This window comes from Emydura macquarii, unplaced genomic scaffold (genome assembly GCF_026122565.2).
Source record: "Emydura macquarii macquarii isolate MOO-44397 ecotype Brisbane River unplaced genomic scaffold, CSIRO-AGI_Emac_v2 contig_3517, whole genome shotgun sequence".
NCBI classification, from domain to species: domain Eukaryota; kingdom Metazoa; phylum Chordata; order Testudines; family Chelidae; genus Emydura; species Emydura macquarii.
This window is the reverse complement of record NW_027133654.1, coordinates 7,947,758-7,967,892: the sequence shown is the minus strand read 5'-3', so window position 1 is coordinate 7,967,892 and position 20,135 is coordinate 7,947,758. Positions and strand designations below refer to the sequence as shown.

Below are 20,135 nucleotides of genomic sequence, written 5' to 3'. Positions count from 1 at the left end.
AAGGTTATCTAGCAAACTTATAACTTATGAGAATTAGCTTTCTTGATGACATGTTTTGACAAGTGTGCCTTGTGTGAAGAGAAACTTTTAAAATAAACTACTGAAGTAATTCTTAGGTTTTTATTTTGTTCTACTGTAACAATGGATAATTTTCAAATTTATCTTCAGTGATTATAGAGGATCTGATCTAAACCATAGTCTTTAAATATGTGCACGAACAAAATACTCTAAATTGAATTCAGCTTGCGCTGAGAGGCAGAGTGGTGTTAACTATGCAATAATGATATTTGCCACTTTCATTTTAACAAGGTGCTCCTAAAGAAATCTTCCCACTTAGTCTCTGTGATAAACCCTGTACTAGAGGGGAATGTCAATGGACCAGAGGCTCTATTTATCATCACACTTAAATGCTTTCTCACAACTATAAACAAGGAAAAAAGCAACACTAGATGGTAACTAACATTATGAAGCTGTACTTAGCTGGAAATATGTATGCTTTATTCCTGAAAAAAAATATGCCATGTATGTCCACAGTTCACGATGAGTGCTCAATTTGTGTAATCTGAAATGGGAAGTGTACACACCCCCAGACCCTATCTTAGAGGAAACCTCATTTATTCAGTGAGCACCCTAAAGTGTGCTAGATGATTATTTATTCGAACTATGTCACTCATTAAAGAGACTATCACTTCAGGGAAATGACAATTTAAAAGAAGACAGAAGAGGATGGGAAAAGGAGGTTACAAATACAAAAACATGAAAAAGTTTCATTATACTGCACATCTTATGCATTTTTTCTTTGTTTTTAATGTGCTCGTTAAGATTTTGTTTTATATTTAGTATTACGTTTCAAAAGTGAATCAAAGTTAAGCACTGTGTAATAATTATGGCTGTTAGCATCTTCACAGCCCTTCAAAAAGATTAACTACTCCTCATGTAACTCATAAGACTTCCTCATCTGTTTGTTGCCAACCAACGCAGACAGTGTTAAATGTTTTCAAGGCCACAAGAGGCTCTGGGTCAGAGCCAAAATTAGAATTAAGGAAATCCTAGCTCTGGGTCCTATGCTCTGACCATACAAGTGGCTCATCCTTTCTTATGCTTCTTTCCCACAACAGAAAGTTCTGAAGATCACTGCTGTACAGAATTTGAATTTTGAACAAAGAAATGCAAGACTTCTTCCCAATCTGTATAATTAAATAAATAAAGCACAGATGAAAGTGTAATATATTATTTTAGTTTTTATTTGTGGTAATTGAGAATTGCTTTACGCGATAAACTTTAATGGAAGTCAGACTAATAAAGGCATCCGTGTGCAATCTTTTCTAGTAGATCTGAACAAAACTGTAAACAACTAAGACAGGTCCACAAGAAACAGCTAGTGATAACCCTTTAATAAGTAGGCTTTTCTCTTCCAACTTACCTGGTCTCCAAAGTACTCAACATCCAGGGCCAACTGTAATCTGATTTTGTTATCATCACTCATGCCCCCGTTTGAACTAACGTTTGGAATTACAGTTTTTCTGGCCTGTTTCAGCCTTTTCAGGCTCTCTTCCATTTTCTTTACGGAGCTCAAAACATCTGATACCGTTTCATAATACCTGAGTAAAGACAGGTTAATGAAGGGGAAAATTAAGTTCCTACGTAAGTAGGAATTTCAGGAGAGACACCATTTGGCCCAAGAACAATGCAAAACAATATGATACTCTTATAAGAATGAGAGTCTCTCTCAACAGGATATTTATAGGGGCAGATTTGAATAAAATAGCTCAGTGTTAAAGAAATTATACGAGTCCACCATCCAGCAGTCTGGCTACACACCCACAGAATAAGTGTAATGTCTAGATTTCAAACATTTTGAAGTGTCCAATACTTCAACACCTTTTCACTTTTAACTCTGAGCAATACTTATTTCATACACAGCACCTGATTCATAGATCTCAAACGCTTTTTAAAAAGACGGGTAACCATTACGTACATTTTAAAGAGGAGAAACTGCAGCTCAGAGGTTAAGTGCTTTCCCTAAGGTCACACAGTTAGCCAGCAGCAGAACTGTGAACAGAACTCTGCTCTCCTGACTCCCAGTCCTGCATGTGGTATACACAAGATCACACCACCTCCATAGGAATATATCTTGCTAACAATGGAATACATTCCTGCTTTATTTTTGCAAATACCTTAACTCACAGGTCAGTTTTTTGTCAACAGATTTTGGCAAACAGTGAGATTGTTCTGTATGGTTCTATTACATTTTCACTTACTTCAGCGTGCTTTCCGATAGGGCACTTTCTAGCCATTGATGAATCATGGATTGCTTCAACATATCCTTGTACTCATTCTGCAGTCGGTAGAAAGGTTTAAGAGCACTGTCAACGTAAGGTGAAGCTTTAGTTGGCACCTCCTAGTAAATCATGAGGGAAGCAAGGTGGAGAATAGAGCAGATAAATTTAAGAATTCCAGTGTCAAATATACCACATGTGAAATGCAAAGCATATTCAATGGCAAAAACGACTTAACGCAGAGTTAACGCTGCTTGGGCATATGCCACGCCTTTGCAGAACAATGAGTTAATCACAACTCAAACTTCTGTTCTCCTAGAGCTGATTTTCAGAGAGAAGAGGCTGTGGGCCAACCTTCTCTTCCCCTCTCCTTCCCTCCCCTCTTTGTCCTTTAATAGTGTTAGGAAGAATCCTGTGGGTGAGAGTGAATAGCTGGTAAAGAGAGGTGAAGAGCTTGTACATCTCAGCAACTGTGGGCAGAGTTAATGTGTGTGTGTTAACGGGGAGTACTGGGGCATTGCTGAAAAAGAGGAGAGTTAACACTGCATGGACAACCTTAACTCTGCATTCCTGGTTTTCAGAAGTGAGAGTTTTGCTCAACTCTGTGTTCTGCAAGGGGATGACATGCCACCATGCAACTTTAACTCTGGCTTAACTCAGTGGCAAAAACTGTATGTCCTAGTTTTGTGACCAGGACAAAATGTAATTGGCAGGGGTTAGTCGTCACTTAGGCAGTGGTATGTATATCCTGCAATTTGTGTACTGAGGCAAATCAGCCAGTAGTCAGCAATCCCCATGTCATGGTGTACTCCTTGCAACTTCTGCAATCTTGTGATCTAGGAATTGCCCACAATCTGCTGCACACTGGCAACCTTACCAGAACACTTCTTTTCCCTCAGTGTTGAAGGTCTCTGTGCTGTCAGTTCCAAACCTCTGCACTGTCTCTTTGGAAACACCACATTAATCTGCCTCGAAATCAGGAAGCAGCCATTTAATAAATTCCCTCAATATGGCATCATATTGACATGTACATGGGTCAACCTTAGACCCACACCACAGACCTCTGCCACTTGAGCTAACAGAGTGACAGGTAGCAGTACTACATTGTCATCCTCTATCTGGACCAAGACTAGAAGGGGATGAGACACATTGCCAGAGGGTTTCACAGATATTTGCTGACAGCAGAGGAATGGTGCAACTCAGGAATTTTGGTTCCACTCCAGGCTTTGGAGGGGAGAGTGTTCTAATGGGCACAGAACTGTGAGAGTTTCCCACAAGCTTGACCCCTTCTGTCCCACGACCCCAACCTGTCCCTGTACTGTCCACCTTCCCTACCCTTGGCTCCTCATCCCAGTTCTATTCTCCTTGACCAACCTGCCCTAGTCTTAGATACTTCTATGGCCCCCATTACCATAGTATCTGACTGCCTCACACTCTTTAGTGTATTTTATCTCACAACATCCCGGTGAGGGAGGCAAATCCACATTTTACAGGAGGGCAACTGAGGCATAGACAACGTTTTGCCCAAGGTCATACAGGAATTCGATGGCAAAGCAAGGAAATGGACCCAAGTTTCCTAAGTCTTCAGCGAGCAGGGTGGATAAAAATCACAGATGTTTTTGAGAAAAAATATTTTAAAAAAGAAAACTATTATAATTGAAATAAAATTTAAATAAAATAAAATTAAAAAAAGTCAGACTTCATTTAAAAAAGGTTTAATACAAAATCTGCTAAGGCTTATAATTATCATCACCTCTTAAAACATTGAAATAAAAAAACAGATATGCTGAATCCATGTGCCTCTATCAACAACTTTGAGTTAAAGGCAGCTTTTCTATATAAAGACAGAATCAGGGGAAAAATATCTAACTTTTGAGGGCAAGAGTTATAAATATGGCACAATAGGCCACGCACTGTTTAAAGGCTTGATCCTGTGGGGGACCCAGGGGCTGTGCTTCTGGGTGCAAGAGACTGGCAAAGTCATCATGGACATTGGGACTTGGCCTCTGACTCCAGGAGACACCATCACGTATCTCATCAGGATCATCTACTGAGCCCACCTGAGTGGTCTCATACTCCTGCTTCATAGCTTCTCCCTATCTGAGCTCTGACTGGCTCAGTTCTCAATTTAAAGAAAATCACACCACTGAACTGGGGAAAGTCACCTGAACCAGAGTTTTTTTGAAGTGCTATACTAGCTATTGACAGCAGTAGCCTCTTCTGCAGGCACACACAGAATATTTCCATCATTTGCGCTAATTCATTCAAAGTTTAGAAATTGATTGGGAATTGAAAATGCAGGAAAACTTCTCTCTTCCTTTCAGTCTATGAATAAAAACGAGGAGGGTGACGTCAACTAGTTTTAAAAGTCTGAAGGATGGTCTAAGTAACTTAGGAGATTGTCTCATTTTCAAGAGACTTAGGTGAATAGGAACTTAAGCTCCAGTCACTTTCACTGAGGCATATTCAAAATTTTCCCAGACCGACCTGAAATAATCAGTTTAAATCACTGATTATAGTTCATCCCTTTATTTAACAAATCATTTCGTTGTAAATGTGAAATGTTTTGATAAGTTCATGTATCCAAAACATTTTATATAAATATTTTGTTTAATAAAAATACATTTTATGTGCTATTTTGTGTTTAATTAAATTCTAGTAACCATCCTAATGCAGCTTGACAGAAATCATGAACAAAAACTGAATTATCTACAAAACAAACAATATATCATTAAAAAGAATCTGAAAATAAGAAGCTATATAAATGCTTACATAAATATATATATAGTTATAATGTGCCATGCTAGAGTAGCAAAAAGATGCACCAAATCTAGTGAAGGCTCTATTTAGTCGCAATGGCTATATCAAACAACGAGAATGCATCTTTCTTTAGAAAACAAGTACAAATGTAAAGTTGATTAAAACTGATGCTTTCCACTTGGTGAATTAAATCATAATTTAATAATAATAATTAATAATTGGTTAAATAAATCATAATCATAAATTGCCTTGATTTAAATCAATCCACACTGCCAGCTGTGCCCTGGACCACGGGACCATCCTTCCCTAAGTCTTCCCCCACTCTCTCTCTTAGACTTCCCCTCCGGACTTCCTGTCTGATTCTCAGTCTCCTTGCCCAGACATACCCAGTTCCCTCCTTCCGGTTCCTCATATAATCTTCCTCCCCAGACTCCCCTCTTTCATCTCAGTCTCCCATCAATTCCAGTCCCACCCCCTCCAATCTCCCAACTCCTTGTCACAGTGTTCTCCCAGCTCTCCAGGTCCTTACCAAATCTGTCTTTACCCCTACCTCAATAGTTCCCAGTCACCTTGTCCAACCAACTCCAGTCTCCCCGCTCTTCAGTCCCCACTCATCCTCCCCAATCTCAATCTACTCCCTTCCCTCCCCGTACAAGTCCTGCTCTCATCCCCTCTGCGTTCCAGTCACACAGTTTCCTCTTTCACACAGGAAGGTCACAGAGCACAGGAAAACAGGCTCCCTGATCTCAGTTCTGGTGCCTGCCTTCACCTTGGTCAAGATCATCAGTTTCAAAGAAAGTCCTTCTGAGCCACCACAATCCTGAGGTGGATCATGTTCAGTCCCTCTGTAGGGATGGCATAGCACAGTTTGGTCAGGGCAAGGAGCTGTGAGAGGCTCAAGCATCCTCAGTTTGCACATAACCTTCAGAGATTTTAGCTGCTGAAATCTAAGAAGTTTTACAGCAGGCAAACAGATTTTTCAAAGACTTACAAATTGGCCAAATTTGGGCAGATTTTCACAGAAATGGCAAAAGGCATATGGCTGAAGCAAAAGCCACCCTTCTGTTAAATTTCAAGCCCTTGTTCCAAAGCATGGGAGTACTAGAATTTGGCAAAGAAAAGGTTGCCAGATTTTTTATTTATTTATTTTTAAAACATGGCCAAAATGGATTTTTCCCTAGCCTTATTCTCAAAAACAGCTGAACTTGTTTGGCTGAAACTTTAAAAAAAAATAAAAAAATAAAAATGCAGCTTAAAGAAGACACCTGGTATGGAAAATTCCAGCCCAAATGGTTAAATTTAACAAAAGTATAACCAGTTAAAAACACGGTTTTATAATGGGCAGTATCTAGCAATCACCAAATTCAAGAGGAATAACAGAAAAATAAATACAATTTCAAATGATGTGTCTATTGTCCATTTGGTAATACTCATGATTTCTGGAACAGAAGCTTATAAATTTATACTCCGTGTGGTTGCTGAAATGTAAAAATAGGACCAGCAGAAGCAGCATCTTCTTTTCAGGCAACAGCCATTAAGACGTTTCTTCTGTTATTCTCTGGTGGTTGCCGAAGCCAGGAATTGCACAACCGGTTTCAAAAGAGCAAACTGAAGTCCCAGAATTTAGGTCAATAATTCAGTCAAAAAAGTAAGGATTCAGTGGCCAAGGCTGTGAGCACTACTGCTCAGGATTTGATTTTCAGAGGTGCTGGGGGATCTGTAGCTTCCACTGGAGCCAATGGGAGCTGCAGAGGTTCAACACTACTGAAAATCTGGCAGTACAAATAAAACAATCCATTAACTTAAACAGTTACTGCATCTCTAATATATGATTTGTTTTGATACACATCAGGTCACAAAAGTCCTAACACATACCTACCAACTGGAACAGAACAGAACAGAACCCACTGCAAGGAATGTTTCCACCAGTCTTAAGGTTCTTTTTTATATCAATTATATGATGGAAACAAGTCTTTGAAAACAAGATACCTGGTAGCCGTAGCAATAAACTAATGAAAGTGATAAACTATTGCCTAAACAGCCACGTCCACTCCAGTTAATAGTAGCTCCTCACCAGCCCACCCAAAAGAAAATAAATTCATGAAATGAACAGGCTTGACAGCACCAGAGACTAAAGCTCTTTATTTGTCCACAGAAAGGTACAAACATTAGCAGCACCAGCTTCCTCACAATACCTAGCCAATGTGCTTTCAACTCTGACTTAGGAGGAGGTGAGTGAGGGGGGCCTCTAAGGATGAGAGGGAAGGTCAGTTTCCATGTCATTTCCAATCTGCAAAGGTGCCAACTGTTGCAGTGGTGTTTTGCCCCAGAGGCACTTGCCACTTGAAACCAGTTATTCTCTAAGGCTTAAGCCATCTAAAAGGTGACGGCAGGTTTTAGCTACTACTGTCACAGTTGGGCTAGCTGGAGAAAATGAGTTACAATGTTTTCCTGAATAGATTAAACTATCACACAATACATTTTTGGCATCTTTTTCTATCATTGATATTTACCAGTCTGTGTGTCAATAAAAACATTCCCATCTTTCTAATCAGCTCTATCTTGCCCCTTGGTGTAAAAGAAACATTAAACAAATCAAGTCAGAGGAGCTGCTTCCATGGACAGTGCTTGGAAGTGCCTTCAAATTCAGCAATAATGTGAAAAAAATTAATGTATTTTTCATACTCCAAAAGCCAAGTGTGATATTTTACTTAAAAACCACATTAAAATTCTCTTGACTGTGGCAAGAATGAAATGGTGGCAGGAATTAAACAGTCACAAAGTAGGGGCATTTACAATGAGTTTTAAGTAGATGTGGTAGTAACCTTGAATGCATCAGCTGGTTGTATTCACAGCCTAACCCTTTCATGAAAGCACTTCTTTTCACATAAGACCATCACTGACCTTATTGGTTCTTCTATAGTGTCTTGGTACTTCTAGTGCACTTTTCAGATAACTGAAGCAGGATTCACTCAAATCCTGAATAATCCTATTATTCAGGGTAGGCATGGAGGCGGACAAAGAAGCCTGAGAGTCTTCCAACGCTCCTGTTGAAGTAAAATGTTGACGTTTAAATTACGCCACCCAGCTCCATGATGTTATTTCTCAAATGAAATCCTATATTTAACATTAACAATTTAGGAGATATCTGCTAAAAATCCATTTCACAGATAGAAAAAAAAGGGGGGGAGGTGGGAGACATTTATCAGATTTTGCTTTTTAGTGTTAGTAAAAGTAGGCAGAGTCACAAAGTTCAGATTCAGACACAAATTCTCCCAAAGTTCAATTGAATTTTTTCCAGATCTGAAGTTCCCATTCAGGACTATTTCTAGTTAACTGTTCCAGTCCAAATTAAATTTTGAAGAACTGTCAAATGGGATAGGTTGTTTGTTTTTCCCCCCCAAAACTCTTGTAAATATTACAAGAATATGCATATACATACACATAATGTTTTCCCTTTGTTTTCCAAAATGTCTAAAATCAAACTCACAGCTTTACCTGTGATACAGGATACGTTCTTGAAGCCAATCATTTCAAGTTTTGGTCTGATAATTTCCAAGAGTTCAGGAAGCTGAACAAAAACAGATATGCATTCAACCATTGTTATAAATATATTTGGGTTTACTCTCTCAAGGTCTGAAAATCCCCCATGTGTTAAAAGAAGAGACTGTGTTAGGTTTACATAGTGTCTATATTTTTACTGACTATTAGATGGGAATCAACAAGACCAGGACACATGACAGACAAAACAATGTGGCATTAAGCATTTGGAGCCCTCCCCCACATCGCACAAGGCAAAACATCTAGAATTAATTAAACAGTGTTACTCAAATAACAAGCTTGCTCCTTCAAAGGTTTTAGAAAGTTCAGTTTAATCAAAAGCACAGGAGACTCTCAAAGCAGATCTGTACAACACAAGCCACCTGTGAGATTTAGAATTATGCTTTAAACTCACTGTCACCAGTAAAATCTTGCTGAGGCTCAAAGGTTAAACAGTAAATATTTGTTTAAACCAGAAATAACCCAAAACACAGAGCCTTTTTTTGCACTGTGCCCCTGGACACCAGGTCCTTGCTGTTCATCAGTTTCACACACTGAGAGGTGCAAGACTGGGGCAATGCTAGCCGGTGCCAAGAGTGAATGGAAAAATGTGATTTCAGCAGCTGCTGAAAAATTCATTTTACTGAAAAACTAGACTCCCTAATTACCTGTACATGGACTGGTATCTCTGTAACCAGCCATATTTGAATAAAAACAAGACTGCCTCCCTAAAGCTTTGTTGCTTGTAATACCTCCTATATTTAGGCTATGCTAGTTTCAGCACTGATAAATATTTAAGATGTTACAAACAATATGCCAAATATTGACATGTCATCAATGAAAACATTCTTGTATGTACAGTAGCATGTACTAACCCGCTCCTGAAGTCTGTCCAGATCTGCAGCAACATACACCAACTGCGTGTTGGATATAGAAGGTAAACACTGCGTTTCTGTCGAAGCACCATTTCCCTGGTCCTCACTGGGGGTCAGGTTTACCGAGGATTCTTTGCTACTGGTTGCCATATATTTTTTGTTGTCTTTTGTATTTTCATTTGAGATAGGCCTGAGTAAAAGCTGTAGTATCCAAATGAGAAATGAACATCAGTCTTTGAGAAGACAGTTATAGCTGAGCTCACAATTGCAGTGTATAAAGTCTTGCCCAAATTCTTCCCAAAAGAGTACATCATTTGCAGAAGTTATAAGCATCTAAATGTCTCTTCTGACCGACTGTACCTGGCTTAATATTTAAAAAAAAAATCTATGTAACAAAAGGCTTCAGAATATCCAACATTGTACAGCATCACTTCAGAACCCTGATGTGTAAAAACCAAATACATCTTTAAAGAGATCTATGTAATGCAATCTGTTCTTTGGGTCAAAGTCCATAAAATGAGGTACTGACAGAAACCACTGTGTCTGGGTTTAGATTGCATTGGGAGACGGATGGAGGATTGAGAATTTGACTAATGGTTTTCCATTTCACCAAGGATGTAGCAATTTCTTTATTTTCACACCCCTAAAAATGTTACTCCTGTAAATAACAGGGGTTGCATTGGCTGATATCCCCAACTGTATAGTGACACTGTCAACATCAATTGTCACATTTCAGCTGCAACACAGAAAAGTCGAAACCTGAGTATCAGTCCCATTATAATGGCTTTAGAGAAGACAGCTGAGTCAGTTGTCTCTCTACAACACTTTTTCATATAAGTCATGTTTTCAGATAGTTCCTGATCATTAACATTTTGTTGCAATATCTTTTTTAGTCTCAAGGCTCTATCTAAACTGCGCTTGATACACATTTCTTAGTCTTAAAGGTACTAAAATATTACAAAGTTATAGATTTCAAGTGTACACTTTTCATTGGATTTGTATATGTCATCAATAAGCATCAATGGCATAAGAATGTGGTTCTCTTACCTCATTAATGAACACAGAGTAGCGTGCTAAAATCTGCAGTGTAAATTTCCATAGGCGGTGTGCTAATAATGGTAAGAACATTTGGTCTGACCAACACTTCAGAAGACTCACCCATACCAGGTGAGTGGCCAAAAGGCAATATGAGCTTCCAGCTAAAAAAATAATTACGGGATAGTGGTTATGTTACTAATCATGATTTAAGATCTTATTTTTTAAATTTTATTTTTCAAAGCCTAGTGTACAGTACTTTTACTGTTAAATTTTTTAATCAAAATACTTTGAACTTTTAAAAAAATCACTTTAAAATTATTTCAAACACTGTCAATTTAACAAAATTGTTTAAAGCCAAATTTTTAATCCAAGACCTACCTTCCCCTGGATCTCAAGTGTCCATAACTGTGCATAAACGTGCCACAAAAGTGACATAAGAACCTCGCCCTTAGTTCAACTTTATTGCCATATTTACTGACTATCCAATCTATCTGATAGGATAACATTTTCAGAACTGGTTTTAGTTATCTTATCAGGTATCAAGGTACATTAAAAAAGTTACTGTGTTGACTGAGTGCATGACAGTTGCCAATCACAATAGCAACTGTTCTATGTACTGACAACACAATGCAGTAAGTTGCAGCTGTTATCGCTGTTTGGTACTAAAGGAGTGTTAGAAAAAAATAATTGACAGTTCAATCAGTAACATCTATAATTAAATGAATACTTTTAAGGCGCTTTTGGCAATTGAGTTATATAGTTTGCAAATAAATAGTACTTAGCTCTCAAAGTGTAAATACATTTCATTTATCATTCATCTAAAATTAATGTGTAAATCCTAGAGACAAAGGCAATGTGCCCCACCTCCAACTTTGCTGTCTGGTTGTCTCAATCTTTAGTCCTCCGCTTAGAAAGTCTAGTTTGTTTTATACAGATCATAGAGATTTATTCCATCAATCAAAGCAACAGTTTAGCTGCCTTTCATGGTTTTTTTTTTTTTTAAAAAGGCATTGTACGTTTCTCTCCTGGCTTTTCCTCTTTCCACAGCACCAGTCCTTTTCCTCTGTTCCCATTTAATATCTTCTGCCTCCTAATTCACTCAATAGATTATAAATTCAGTGCTTCAGCCTCCTAATTCACTCAACAGATATGAATTAATTGCTACTGCCTAATTTCTGGCCAGTGTAGCAGACAAGTGACTTGTAGGGATGACACCAATATCACAGAGTAACAAGTGGAACCACTGCTTAGAAATGGCTATTTCTTCCTCTTCTATTCAGAACCTTACAGTTATGAAAGCAAACAAGATGTTTGTCCCAATAGCCTAGCATAATTTTTAATTGCATCTCCTAGAAGACCTACATAGTTTAGATCCCTCATCACATTTGTATAAACCAGATAACACTATTTGTATTAATGAATTGGTCTAACCCTCTTAACTGACTTACCAGTAAAGACTGAAAATTTTAAGATCTAAAGCTTTATGTAACTGATTACTCTAACAGACAATCACCAACACTACCTGAAAACAGTTTTATTTACATGATAAAAAACTACTAGTTTTATTTAGTAAAGGAAATTTACCTGGTGCCTCTTCTAGGCTATCTGAAAGTGCAGCTTCTAAGGCCCCTGCTACCTCACTAAATCTGACAGAAAGAAAAATAAATATTGTTCAATATTACAAGTCAAGAATTATTTAAATTAGTGTCTAAACACACCTGATATTGTCAGCTATATAAGGAAAAAAGGTGGGATTTTTTGTTTGGTGAGGGTTTTTTGGTTTTTGCTTAGTTTGATCCCTAACTGAAAAGCATTTGAAAGAAAAAGAATGGAATTTTGCGAGCAGAAATGAAAATTACACAGAACAAGTGGGAAACTGATTAAAGTCATAATTAGTAACATCCTATAAAAAGAAGCAAGTTTACAGACAAACATCCTCAGCTTTGTTAAGAAACACTAACTTGTTCAATTTTATTGCTTTCACGTTGAAAAAGTCAACACATTGTCTCACTTCTTACATTTGCTTTAGTTAACCTTCAGGTATGTCACATGATCATGGTGCTGTAGCTTTCCACATGTTTTCTAATGAACAGTGAGTGGCACAAGGTTCTGCAAACAGTTCTGTACCTGATAAAAATCAATAGTTCCTCCCAGAATGCCTTGACCTCATTAAAAAAAAAACTTTGGGGTTATAAAAGCAAAAGTCAGTACTGAAAACTTCCAATTCTCTCATATATGTTTCATCATATATTATCTAAATAGAGTACACAGCCTCAGGATACTTATCTGTACAATACACTAGACAGATCCTGCATTGTAACTTTCAGGGGAGTGTTGGTTAAATAAGGTTATTACCAAAATATTTTAAAACTGATTTTTAAACTGTCCTGAAGCAAAGCAGTTATTTTAATTTTGCTCACAAGGATGACTTTATTTATTTATTGGTCTCTGGCTTCTCTTTTTGCTGCTACTGGTACATCATAGGTCATTTCTAAAAGAGTTTCACAAAATTCTATAATTGCCCTCTATATAGTTTCTTGTACCTTCTGTCACGCTGTCTGAACGAGGGGGGGGGCCTTGGGGTGTATTCAGGAGCTCTGATTACTCCTTTCTACACCAGTCTCGCGTTGGGGGTGTCATGCTGGGTAGATGGAGGGAGAGCATTTGTTATATTGTTTGACATCAATATGTCAAAATCATAATAATTCATGTGAGATATGCCATGTCAGGTACTGTTAGAAAAGTTATAATATGCTAAGTCAGATGATAATACTTATGTTCGTGTGTAATATGTGAAATGGAAGTTATAGATATACTTGAGATATCTGTATTTCAAATTGTGCTGCCTGGGTAACACCCCAGATAGGATGGCGGCAGAACAACAGCCTGCTTAATGGCCCATTAAGACACTCACAGATGCAAGGGGCCCAGGAAGACACTAAAGGCATACCTGAAGAGTTACCAGGATTGGTCCATGTGACTCTGGACTCCGTTGTAGTTCTTGTAATATTCCACAAGACCGCATGGCCAGGGCCAGAGGGTATATAAGGCCAAGCCACAGAAACCATTTTGTCTTTGTTCCTGTTCAGTTATAGACACATACTTGCCTCTGGATCAATTCTTTTTGCAACTGAACCAAAGGACTTAGACCCATCCAGGTACTGGATGTGTACCAGAGGAACTGTACAAGCCTGCAATTCCACAATTCTTCTAGAAACCTGATGTATATGGACTTTCAATCATTTGTATGTATCTGATTTGCTTTGCCCCTTCAACATTTCTCTTTGGTTTGTTTCTTTCTTTTTACAACAAACCTTTAGTTTTAGTTGGCTGCATGGTATTTTAGGTAAGATCCAAACTTATATTGAACTGGTACTGTGGCTGACCCTTTGGGGTCAGAGGGAACCTTTTAAGTAAAGAGCATAGAGTTTAAATAACTGGTCTCTTTACTGGACCTAGTGCTGATTTGGGAGTCAGGAGCTGAAATGCAGTAAAGGCAGCTGTGTGCATTTGTATACTGGCTTCTGTGGGGATTCAGAAGTGCAGTTTGTGGCTGGTTGGGAAGTCTGACTTCAGTGTCACCTACCAGTGTTGGGAGAATCTGCTCTCCTTTTACAGCCTGTCCTGACCTTGGCATTATCAGGTCGCTACCCTGGGCACGGGATGGGTCACACCTTCTCTGAAACATCTTCTACTGTCTACCACCAGAGACAGAACAGTGGACTACACAGACCATAAATATGATCTGGTATGGCCATTCCCATTTTCCCATCATGGCAGGCATATAAACAAATGATCTCAGAGCATAAAGTAATTAAGTACTGTATTCTCAACATAGATAATTTTTTATTAACTAGCTATTTATGAGGAGCACATTCAGACTTTAAGAACAAGAAATATGACTTAATTAATAACTACCCAAATCTGATATCATGAAGTCCTGTGTTATACAGGAGGTCAAACTATATGATCATAATGGTCATTTCTGGCCTTATGATACCACCAAACATGCAATGATGCAGAAAGACTGTAAACACATTTATGCATCTCCTCTCACCCCACTATCGCCTCCATGTTGTTTTTTTCATTATGCTAGATGCATAGAAGGAAAAAAATGAACAGGAGCCTTAATTTTATGTACATTAGGAAAAGTTTGAGATTCCAATACAAAATTCCTATTTAATATGAGGGTGTGAATATATTTCAAAGCTTTATCTAAACTAAAAAGCATTTTTAAAGGATAACTTTCCCTGATGCAGATTAATGATCCAATGTTTATATATAATCAATTAGTATTATTTTCATAGTTTGTGAGATAAAAATGTTCAAAATAAAATATTCAGAATCACTTTTTAATCCAGTCACTAAATTCCAATATACAACAGTGGTGTGGGAACTACTTTATCATCTTTTAAGAATTTGTGCTCTAAGCCAAAGGAGCAATGCTGAACAAAAACACAGATCTAAGAAGAACGCTGAAAGAAGCATAATGTTTTAACCATATATTTTTTTAAACCAGTGGGAATTCCGTCTGAGTTCAATTGTCTCAAAGGCAAAGCATTTTCAAAAAGACGCAATTGTCTGAGGTTCCTTTTCAGTTCTATAGAAGTGACATTACAAAACTCATTTTTTGTTGGATAGCAAACATAGGACCAACACTGCTTGTCTGATTGTTGTAAGGGACTTGCTGTATGAAAACATGGGGTTAAGTCAAGAAGAGGCTGACTGCAAGTAGACAGAAAAGTGAATAAAGGCTTTCAAGATCCATTGTTTCTACACATGCCTATCAACACGTGGCGTACTTCATCCAGTGCACTAAATGCCCCAATAACAACTACGTGGGTGAAATAAAAATCACTACACTCGCAAATGATCTCTCAGAAAAATGACTGTATACCTGAAGAGCTCTGTGTAGCTCGAAAGCTTGTCTCTCTCACCAACAGAAGTTGGCCCAAGAAAAGATATTACCTCACCTGCCTTGTTTCCCAGAAAAATGATATAAGATGAAAGACACCCTTGTGAACACTTTTCGCAAAGTGATCACTCTACATCAGACTCTCAGTCCTCATCCTCAAAGGAAACCTGCACAATACCTTCAAAAGATGTGCCTGGCATCTTAAATTCATAACTGCTAGATCCTAAAAATCACAGACTGAACAGATGCTGGATTTATGGCTTATTACAACCATCTGTAATGCATTTACACACACCACTTTTTTCCCCTCCCCTCTTTCCTCCCTATGACTGGAGAGGTGATAACAGGCCACTTCACACTGAATGGTCCCTCAAAATGTGTGTTAACTACTTATGCTAAGCCGTTCTCAAAGTGGGGGTCACGACCCCTCAAGGGATTGTGACGTTATTTTGGGATTATGCAAGAGCCATTCACACCTCTCAAACTGTACTTGATTCTTACTGTTAAGATTACACAGATATTTGTTTTATAAAGGCTGTTTTGGTCAACTGTGTTTAACCTCTGGTCAAAAACTCCAGACTGGAAAACTGCAGGTACCGAGTCAAACTAAATCTGCTGAATAAGCATGGTTGGAACACAGGCTACTTTAGCTCAGGACCTGATCTAAGAGCAGGAGAATTGCAGGATTCTACCTCAGAAAAGGTAAAGATATGAGGCCTAACACCTGTGGAGGTACATTAAGTGAAATGAGAAAAAGGTGCAGCTAACCCATAGCCATGGCAGATTAATTGATGTGATATTTAACTATTTTAGAGCTTTTAAAAAACAGAACTCTACTATGATAAGTTTATTAAACATTCCGCCAGCCTTACAAAAATTCCATTCAGTCTACATTCTTTCTAATTTCAGGAAGATGATAAGCAGAGACTGAGCTATAGATGATGCACAAGGTTTGAAAACTAGTCTAGAACAGTCACTGGCAGTCTTAGCAGTGAGACTCGATATCAACTTCACTATAACTAAAGCAAAATATAGGTTTACCTGGTTTTCTGGCTAACTTAGTGAAATCAGAATAATTACATGCCCTGGTAACCAGTTGCAGTATCCATGCTTTTTCTTAAGGCTTATTTACACATTGGCTTTTTCTGTGTTTTGAGAAAGCTGCTTTTAAATGACAAGTTCAGTTTGTAAGGATGGAGGAGCTTTGGCTCTGGACTACGTTCTTTTGCCATGGCTAAACTTCACCTTGCTTCCTCCCTTAAAAGTAAAGATCAAGTACTGACCTTATTTGGAAATAAACAGGCAAATTCCACTTGTTGTTAAAGCTGTGGTAGGCAGGATGCAATCTTAATCTTTTCACACTGGCCTGCGATCCACACTGTCGTTCAAATCTTTGTACAAAATCCATGCTTATTGTGTATTTCTGTATGAAGAAAAACCATGATATGACTATTACAATTCAGAGGTTCCTAAATAGTCAAGACCATATGCTGATTCTGTTGTGTGGGCTATCAGATTAAAGTTGTACTTATTGCTCAAAGTGGGCTGACAATTCCCCCACTTCTAATCTCCATAGGTATGTCTATACTGCAAAAACATCACTCATGGCAGTGAATCTCAGAGCCTGAGGGTATGTCTACACTGCAGAATGAAGTCAATTTACTTTAAATAGACTTTCACCTGCCTAATTTTAGAAGTCACAGGAACCTGATCACACCACGCTCCTTGCACCGGGCTCTTGCATCCCCACTCGCCACATTTGGATCGACATTCAAAGCAGTGCGCTGTGGGTAGCTATCCCACAGTGCAACTAGCTGCAGAGGCTTTTGGGATGCTTGTCGTCTTCCCATGATGCAACGCGCTCCCTCCCCCTCCCTTTTTGTCCCAAACAAACTGCAAATGCTTTTTTGCACCATTTTTCTACACCACGTACACACAGTTGCCGGAGAGACATGGAGCCCGCTCAGCTCTGCACTATCATTGTGAGCATCACAAATAACCCGTTCTCCTCATCGTCCACAGAGTTCTCCTCATTCATCCTGAACTGGGATTCCTCGGAGGTATCGATGCTGTGTGGTGGCACAGTGGTGGGGTCACCGCCGAGAATTGCATGCGGCTAGTCGTAAAAGCAGCATGTTTTGGGCGAGGAGCAAGAACAGCTGTTAGCTTCCCTAGGTTTCTGATAAGCCTGCCTCAGCTCTTTGATCTTAACATGGCAATGCTGTGCGTCGTTCCTGTTGTGACCCTTCTCCAACATGCCACAAGATATCTTCTTGTATATATCTAAATTTCTTTTGCTGGCTTGGAGCTGAGTCAGAACAGACTCTTCGCTACACAGATGGATGAGATCCAAAACCTCTGGTTGGCTCCAAGCTGGGTTATGCAGTCACCATGAGCAGTTCAGCTACAAAGCTCTCTCCATGCTGTCCAAACCAGAAATGGAAATTCAAAATTTCCCAGGGCTTGAGGGGAAGAGCTATTTCCTGTTTACATGGCCATCTTACAGCACAGCGTGAATGTCCAGAGTGGTCACAACAGGGCATAATGGGATACCTCTTGGAGGCCAATGGCGTTGATTTACGTTGCGCTCTGCCTACACTGATGCAAATTCGACCCATGGAATTTGAATTCAGCACTACGCCACTTGCAGTGGCGGTTTTATTAAGTCGATTTTTACCACGCTTTAAAATCAACGGAATTTACATGCCAATGGAGATGCATACTTTAGGGGGTCGATGTAAGAGGCAATATGTCGACCTCCACTGCCAGTGTAGACCAGGCCTGAGTCTAGCTGTGTAGACGTTACCACTTGGGCTGGAGCTCGGGCTCCGAAACCCAGGGAATGGGTGGGTTTCAGAGCCCTAGCAGGAATGTCTATATGGCTATTCTTAGCACCACAGCATGAGTCTGAGTCTATAGATCCGGACTCAGACACTCTGGCACAGGTTTTATTTTGCAGTGTAGACATACCCCGTAAAGCCAGAGCCTGGGCTGCAATGGAACTGAAGCACTCAGCCAGTTTATTGCATTGTGAAGGGAAATGAGATTGACCCCTTCATCATGAATTACACCACGAGTGTGGAAGTTCCACAGCTACACCTCCCTTTTATTGGTGCTCCATGATTGTCCAGGTATATGGTGCCAAAACCTCGGAGGTGCTCCAGGATTTGTGAGCTGACTCAGTGGTCTGGAAGTGGAAGAGAAGCTCCCATGTTACACAGTGTTGGGAAGAGAGGAAGGAGATTACAGAATAGGTTCAGTGCCAGGCATGTAGGGATAAAGCTGTGAAGTGGAAATGGAATGAACCTAGCTGACTTCAAGACTGAGCTTGTTAAGTTTATATAGAGGGGATGGTACGATCCGACAGCCTAATTTGGCAATTAACTGATCTTTGACTACTAGCAGTAAATACGCCCAATGGTCTGTGATGGGATGTTAGATAGGGTGGGTTCTGAGTTACTACAGATAATTCTTTCCAGGTGTCTGGCTTGTGAGTCTTGCCCACATGCTTAGGGTTTAGCTGATCGCCATATTAGGGGTCAGGAAGGAATTTTCCATACGGCAGATTGGCAGAGGCCCTGGAGTTTTTTTGCCTTCCTCTGCAGCATGAGGCACAGGTCACTTGCTCGTGGATTCTCTGTACGAAGTCTTTAAACCATTATTTGAGGACCTCAATAACTCAGTCATAGGTTAGGTGTCTATTACAGGAGCAGGTGGGTGAGGTTCTGTGGCCTGCGTTGTGCAGGAGGTCAGATTAGATGATCATAATAATTCTTTCTGACCTTAAAGTCTATGAGTCCAAAGTCTTAAATTTATAACCACATCCCCTCAAAATACTTAAATTATTCAAATTGCCCTTTGAAGTATCTTCAAAAACAACATTACTAGTGATGAAAAAGACTAAAGGTTGAGAGAGAAAGATGGGACACCAAAGGTTTTTTTGTTTTTGTTTTTTTACCTTTCCACAGTAAAGGGCAAGTCACATTCAAATGCCAAGTTGCTTCCCAGATGTTTAACTAACATGACAGCTGTCTCTTTCTAGCAGTTCCAGCCTTAAAAATTCAATTCTCCCTTTCCCTCCTTCATTTATGTGGTGTTTTTCTTTAAAATAGGGATATCTGCTGTCTAGCAAATGTTAAGACCAAATTCACATGACTGTGCAGCTCCCACTAACTTCAATACGAGTCCTTCTCATGCATCTAAAGGCAGAATTTACTTCTAAGAAAGTTAAAATAGAATTTCAACTATCACATGATCTCTAACATACCACCTTATTCTGAGACATGCAACACGAGTTTTCACAAGAAAATGTGAAAAAACAAGCTAGGGAGCATGATACACTCAGTTCTTCCTCCAGATCAAAGTTGTAGCAAATGTAAAAAAACACTTAAAATTACCTCATGAAATACATCTGGGTTTCCAGGGTTAAAAAGTGATGGTAATTTTTCTTCTAAGCCACGTACTATTTCCGGCCACACTGAATTCACTAAAAAATCATATCCAGGAACAGTATTTGCTTTTTCACTGCAAGATGATAAATGTTTCAATTATTCCTATTTTTTTCAAAAAAATAAGTTTCACTAGTGAAAGTTCAAATTTGACAGTAATGTTAACCAAAACCTAAGCACTGCATTATGTACATTTTTTCTTAATTAGAAAAAATAACTACATAGGCATGTTTACTCATCTAAACTGGTTCTTTATTTGGGGATTATTCACAATTTTCAT

At 38.9% G+C, this 20,135-nt stretch overlaps 1 protein-coding gene across 1 annotated transcript in view; it reads right to left on the bottom strand.

The window, feature by feature from the left end:
* Nucleotides 1–20,135, bottom strand: part of COG2 (component of oligomeric golgi complex 2) — a 46,722-nt gene that overhangs the window by 3,135 nt on the left and 23,452 nt on the right. Inside the window, exons 9-17 of the mRNA XM_067535946.1 lie at nucleotides 19,805–19,931; nucleotides 16,691–16,830; nucleotides 12,077–12,138; nucleotides 10,502–10,653; nucleotides 9,455–9,655; nucleotides 8,538–8,610; nucleotides 7,944–8,086; nucleotides 2,262–2,401; nucleotides 1,424–1,601 (exon numbers count right to left, since the gene is read on the bottom strand). Coding sequence (XP_067392047.1) covers nucleotides 1,424–1,601; nucleotides 2,262–2,401; nucleotides 7,944–8,086; nucleotides 8,538–8,610; nucleotides 9,455–9,655; nucleotides 10,502–10,653; nucleotides 12,077–12,138; nucleotides 16,691–16,830; nucleotides 19,805–19,931 — 1,216 coding nt within the window. The remainder of the gene's footprint in view (nucleotides 1–1,423; nucleotides 1,602–2,261; nucleotides 2,402–7,943; nucleotides 8,087–8,537; nucleotides 8,611–9,454; nucleotides 9,656–10,501; nucleotides 10,654–12,076; nucleotides 12,139–16,690; nucleotides 16,831–19,804; nucleotides 19,932–20,135) is intronic.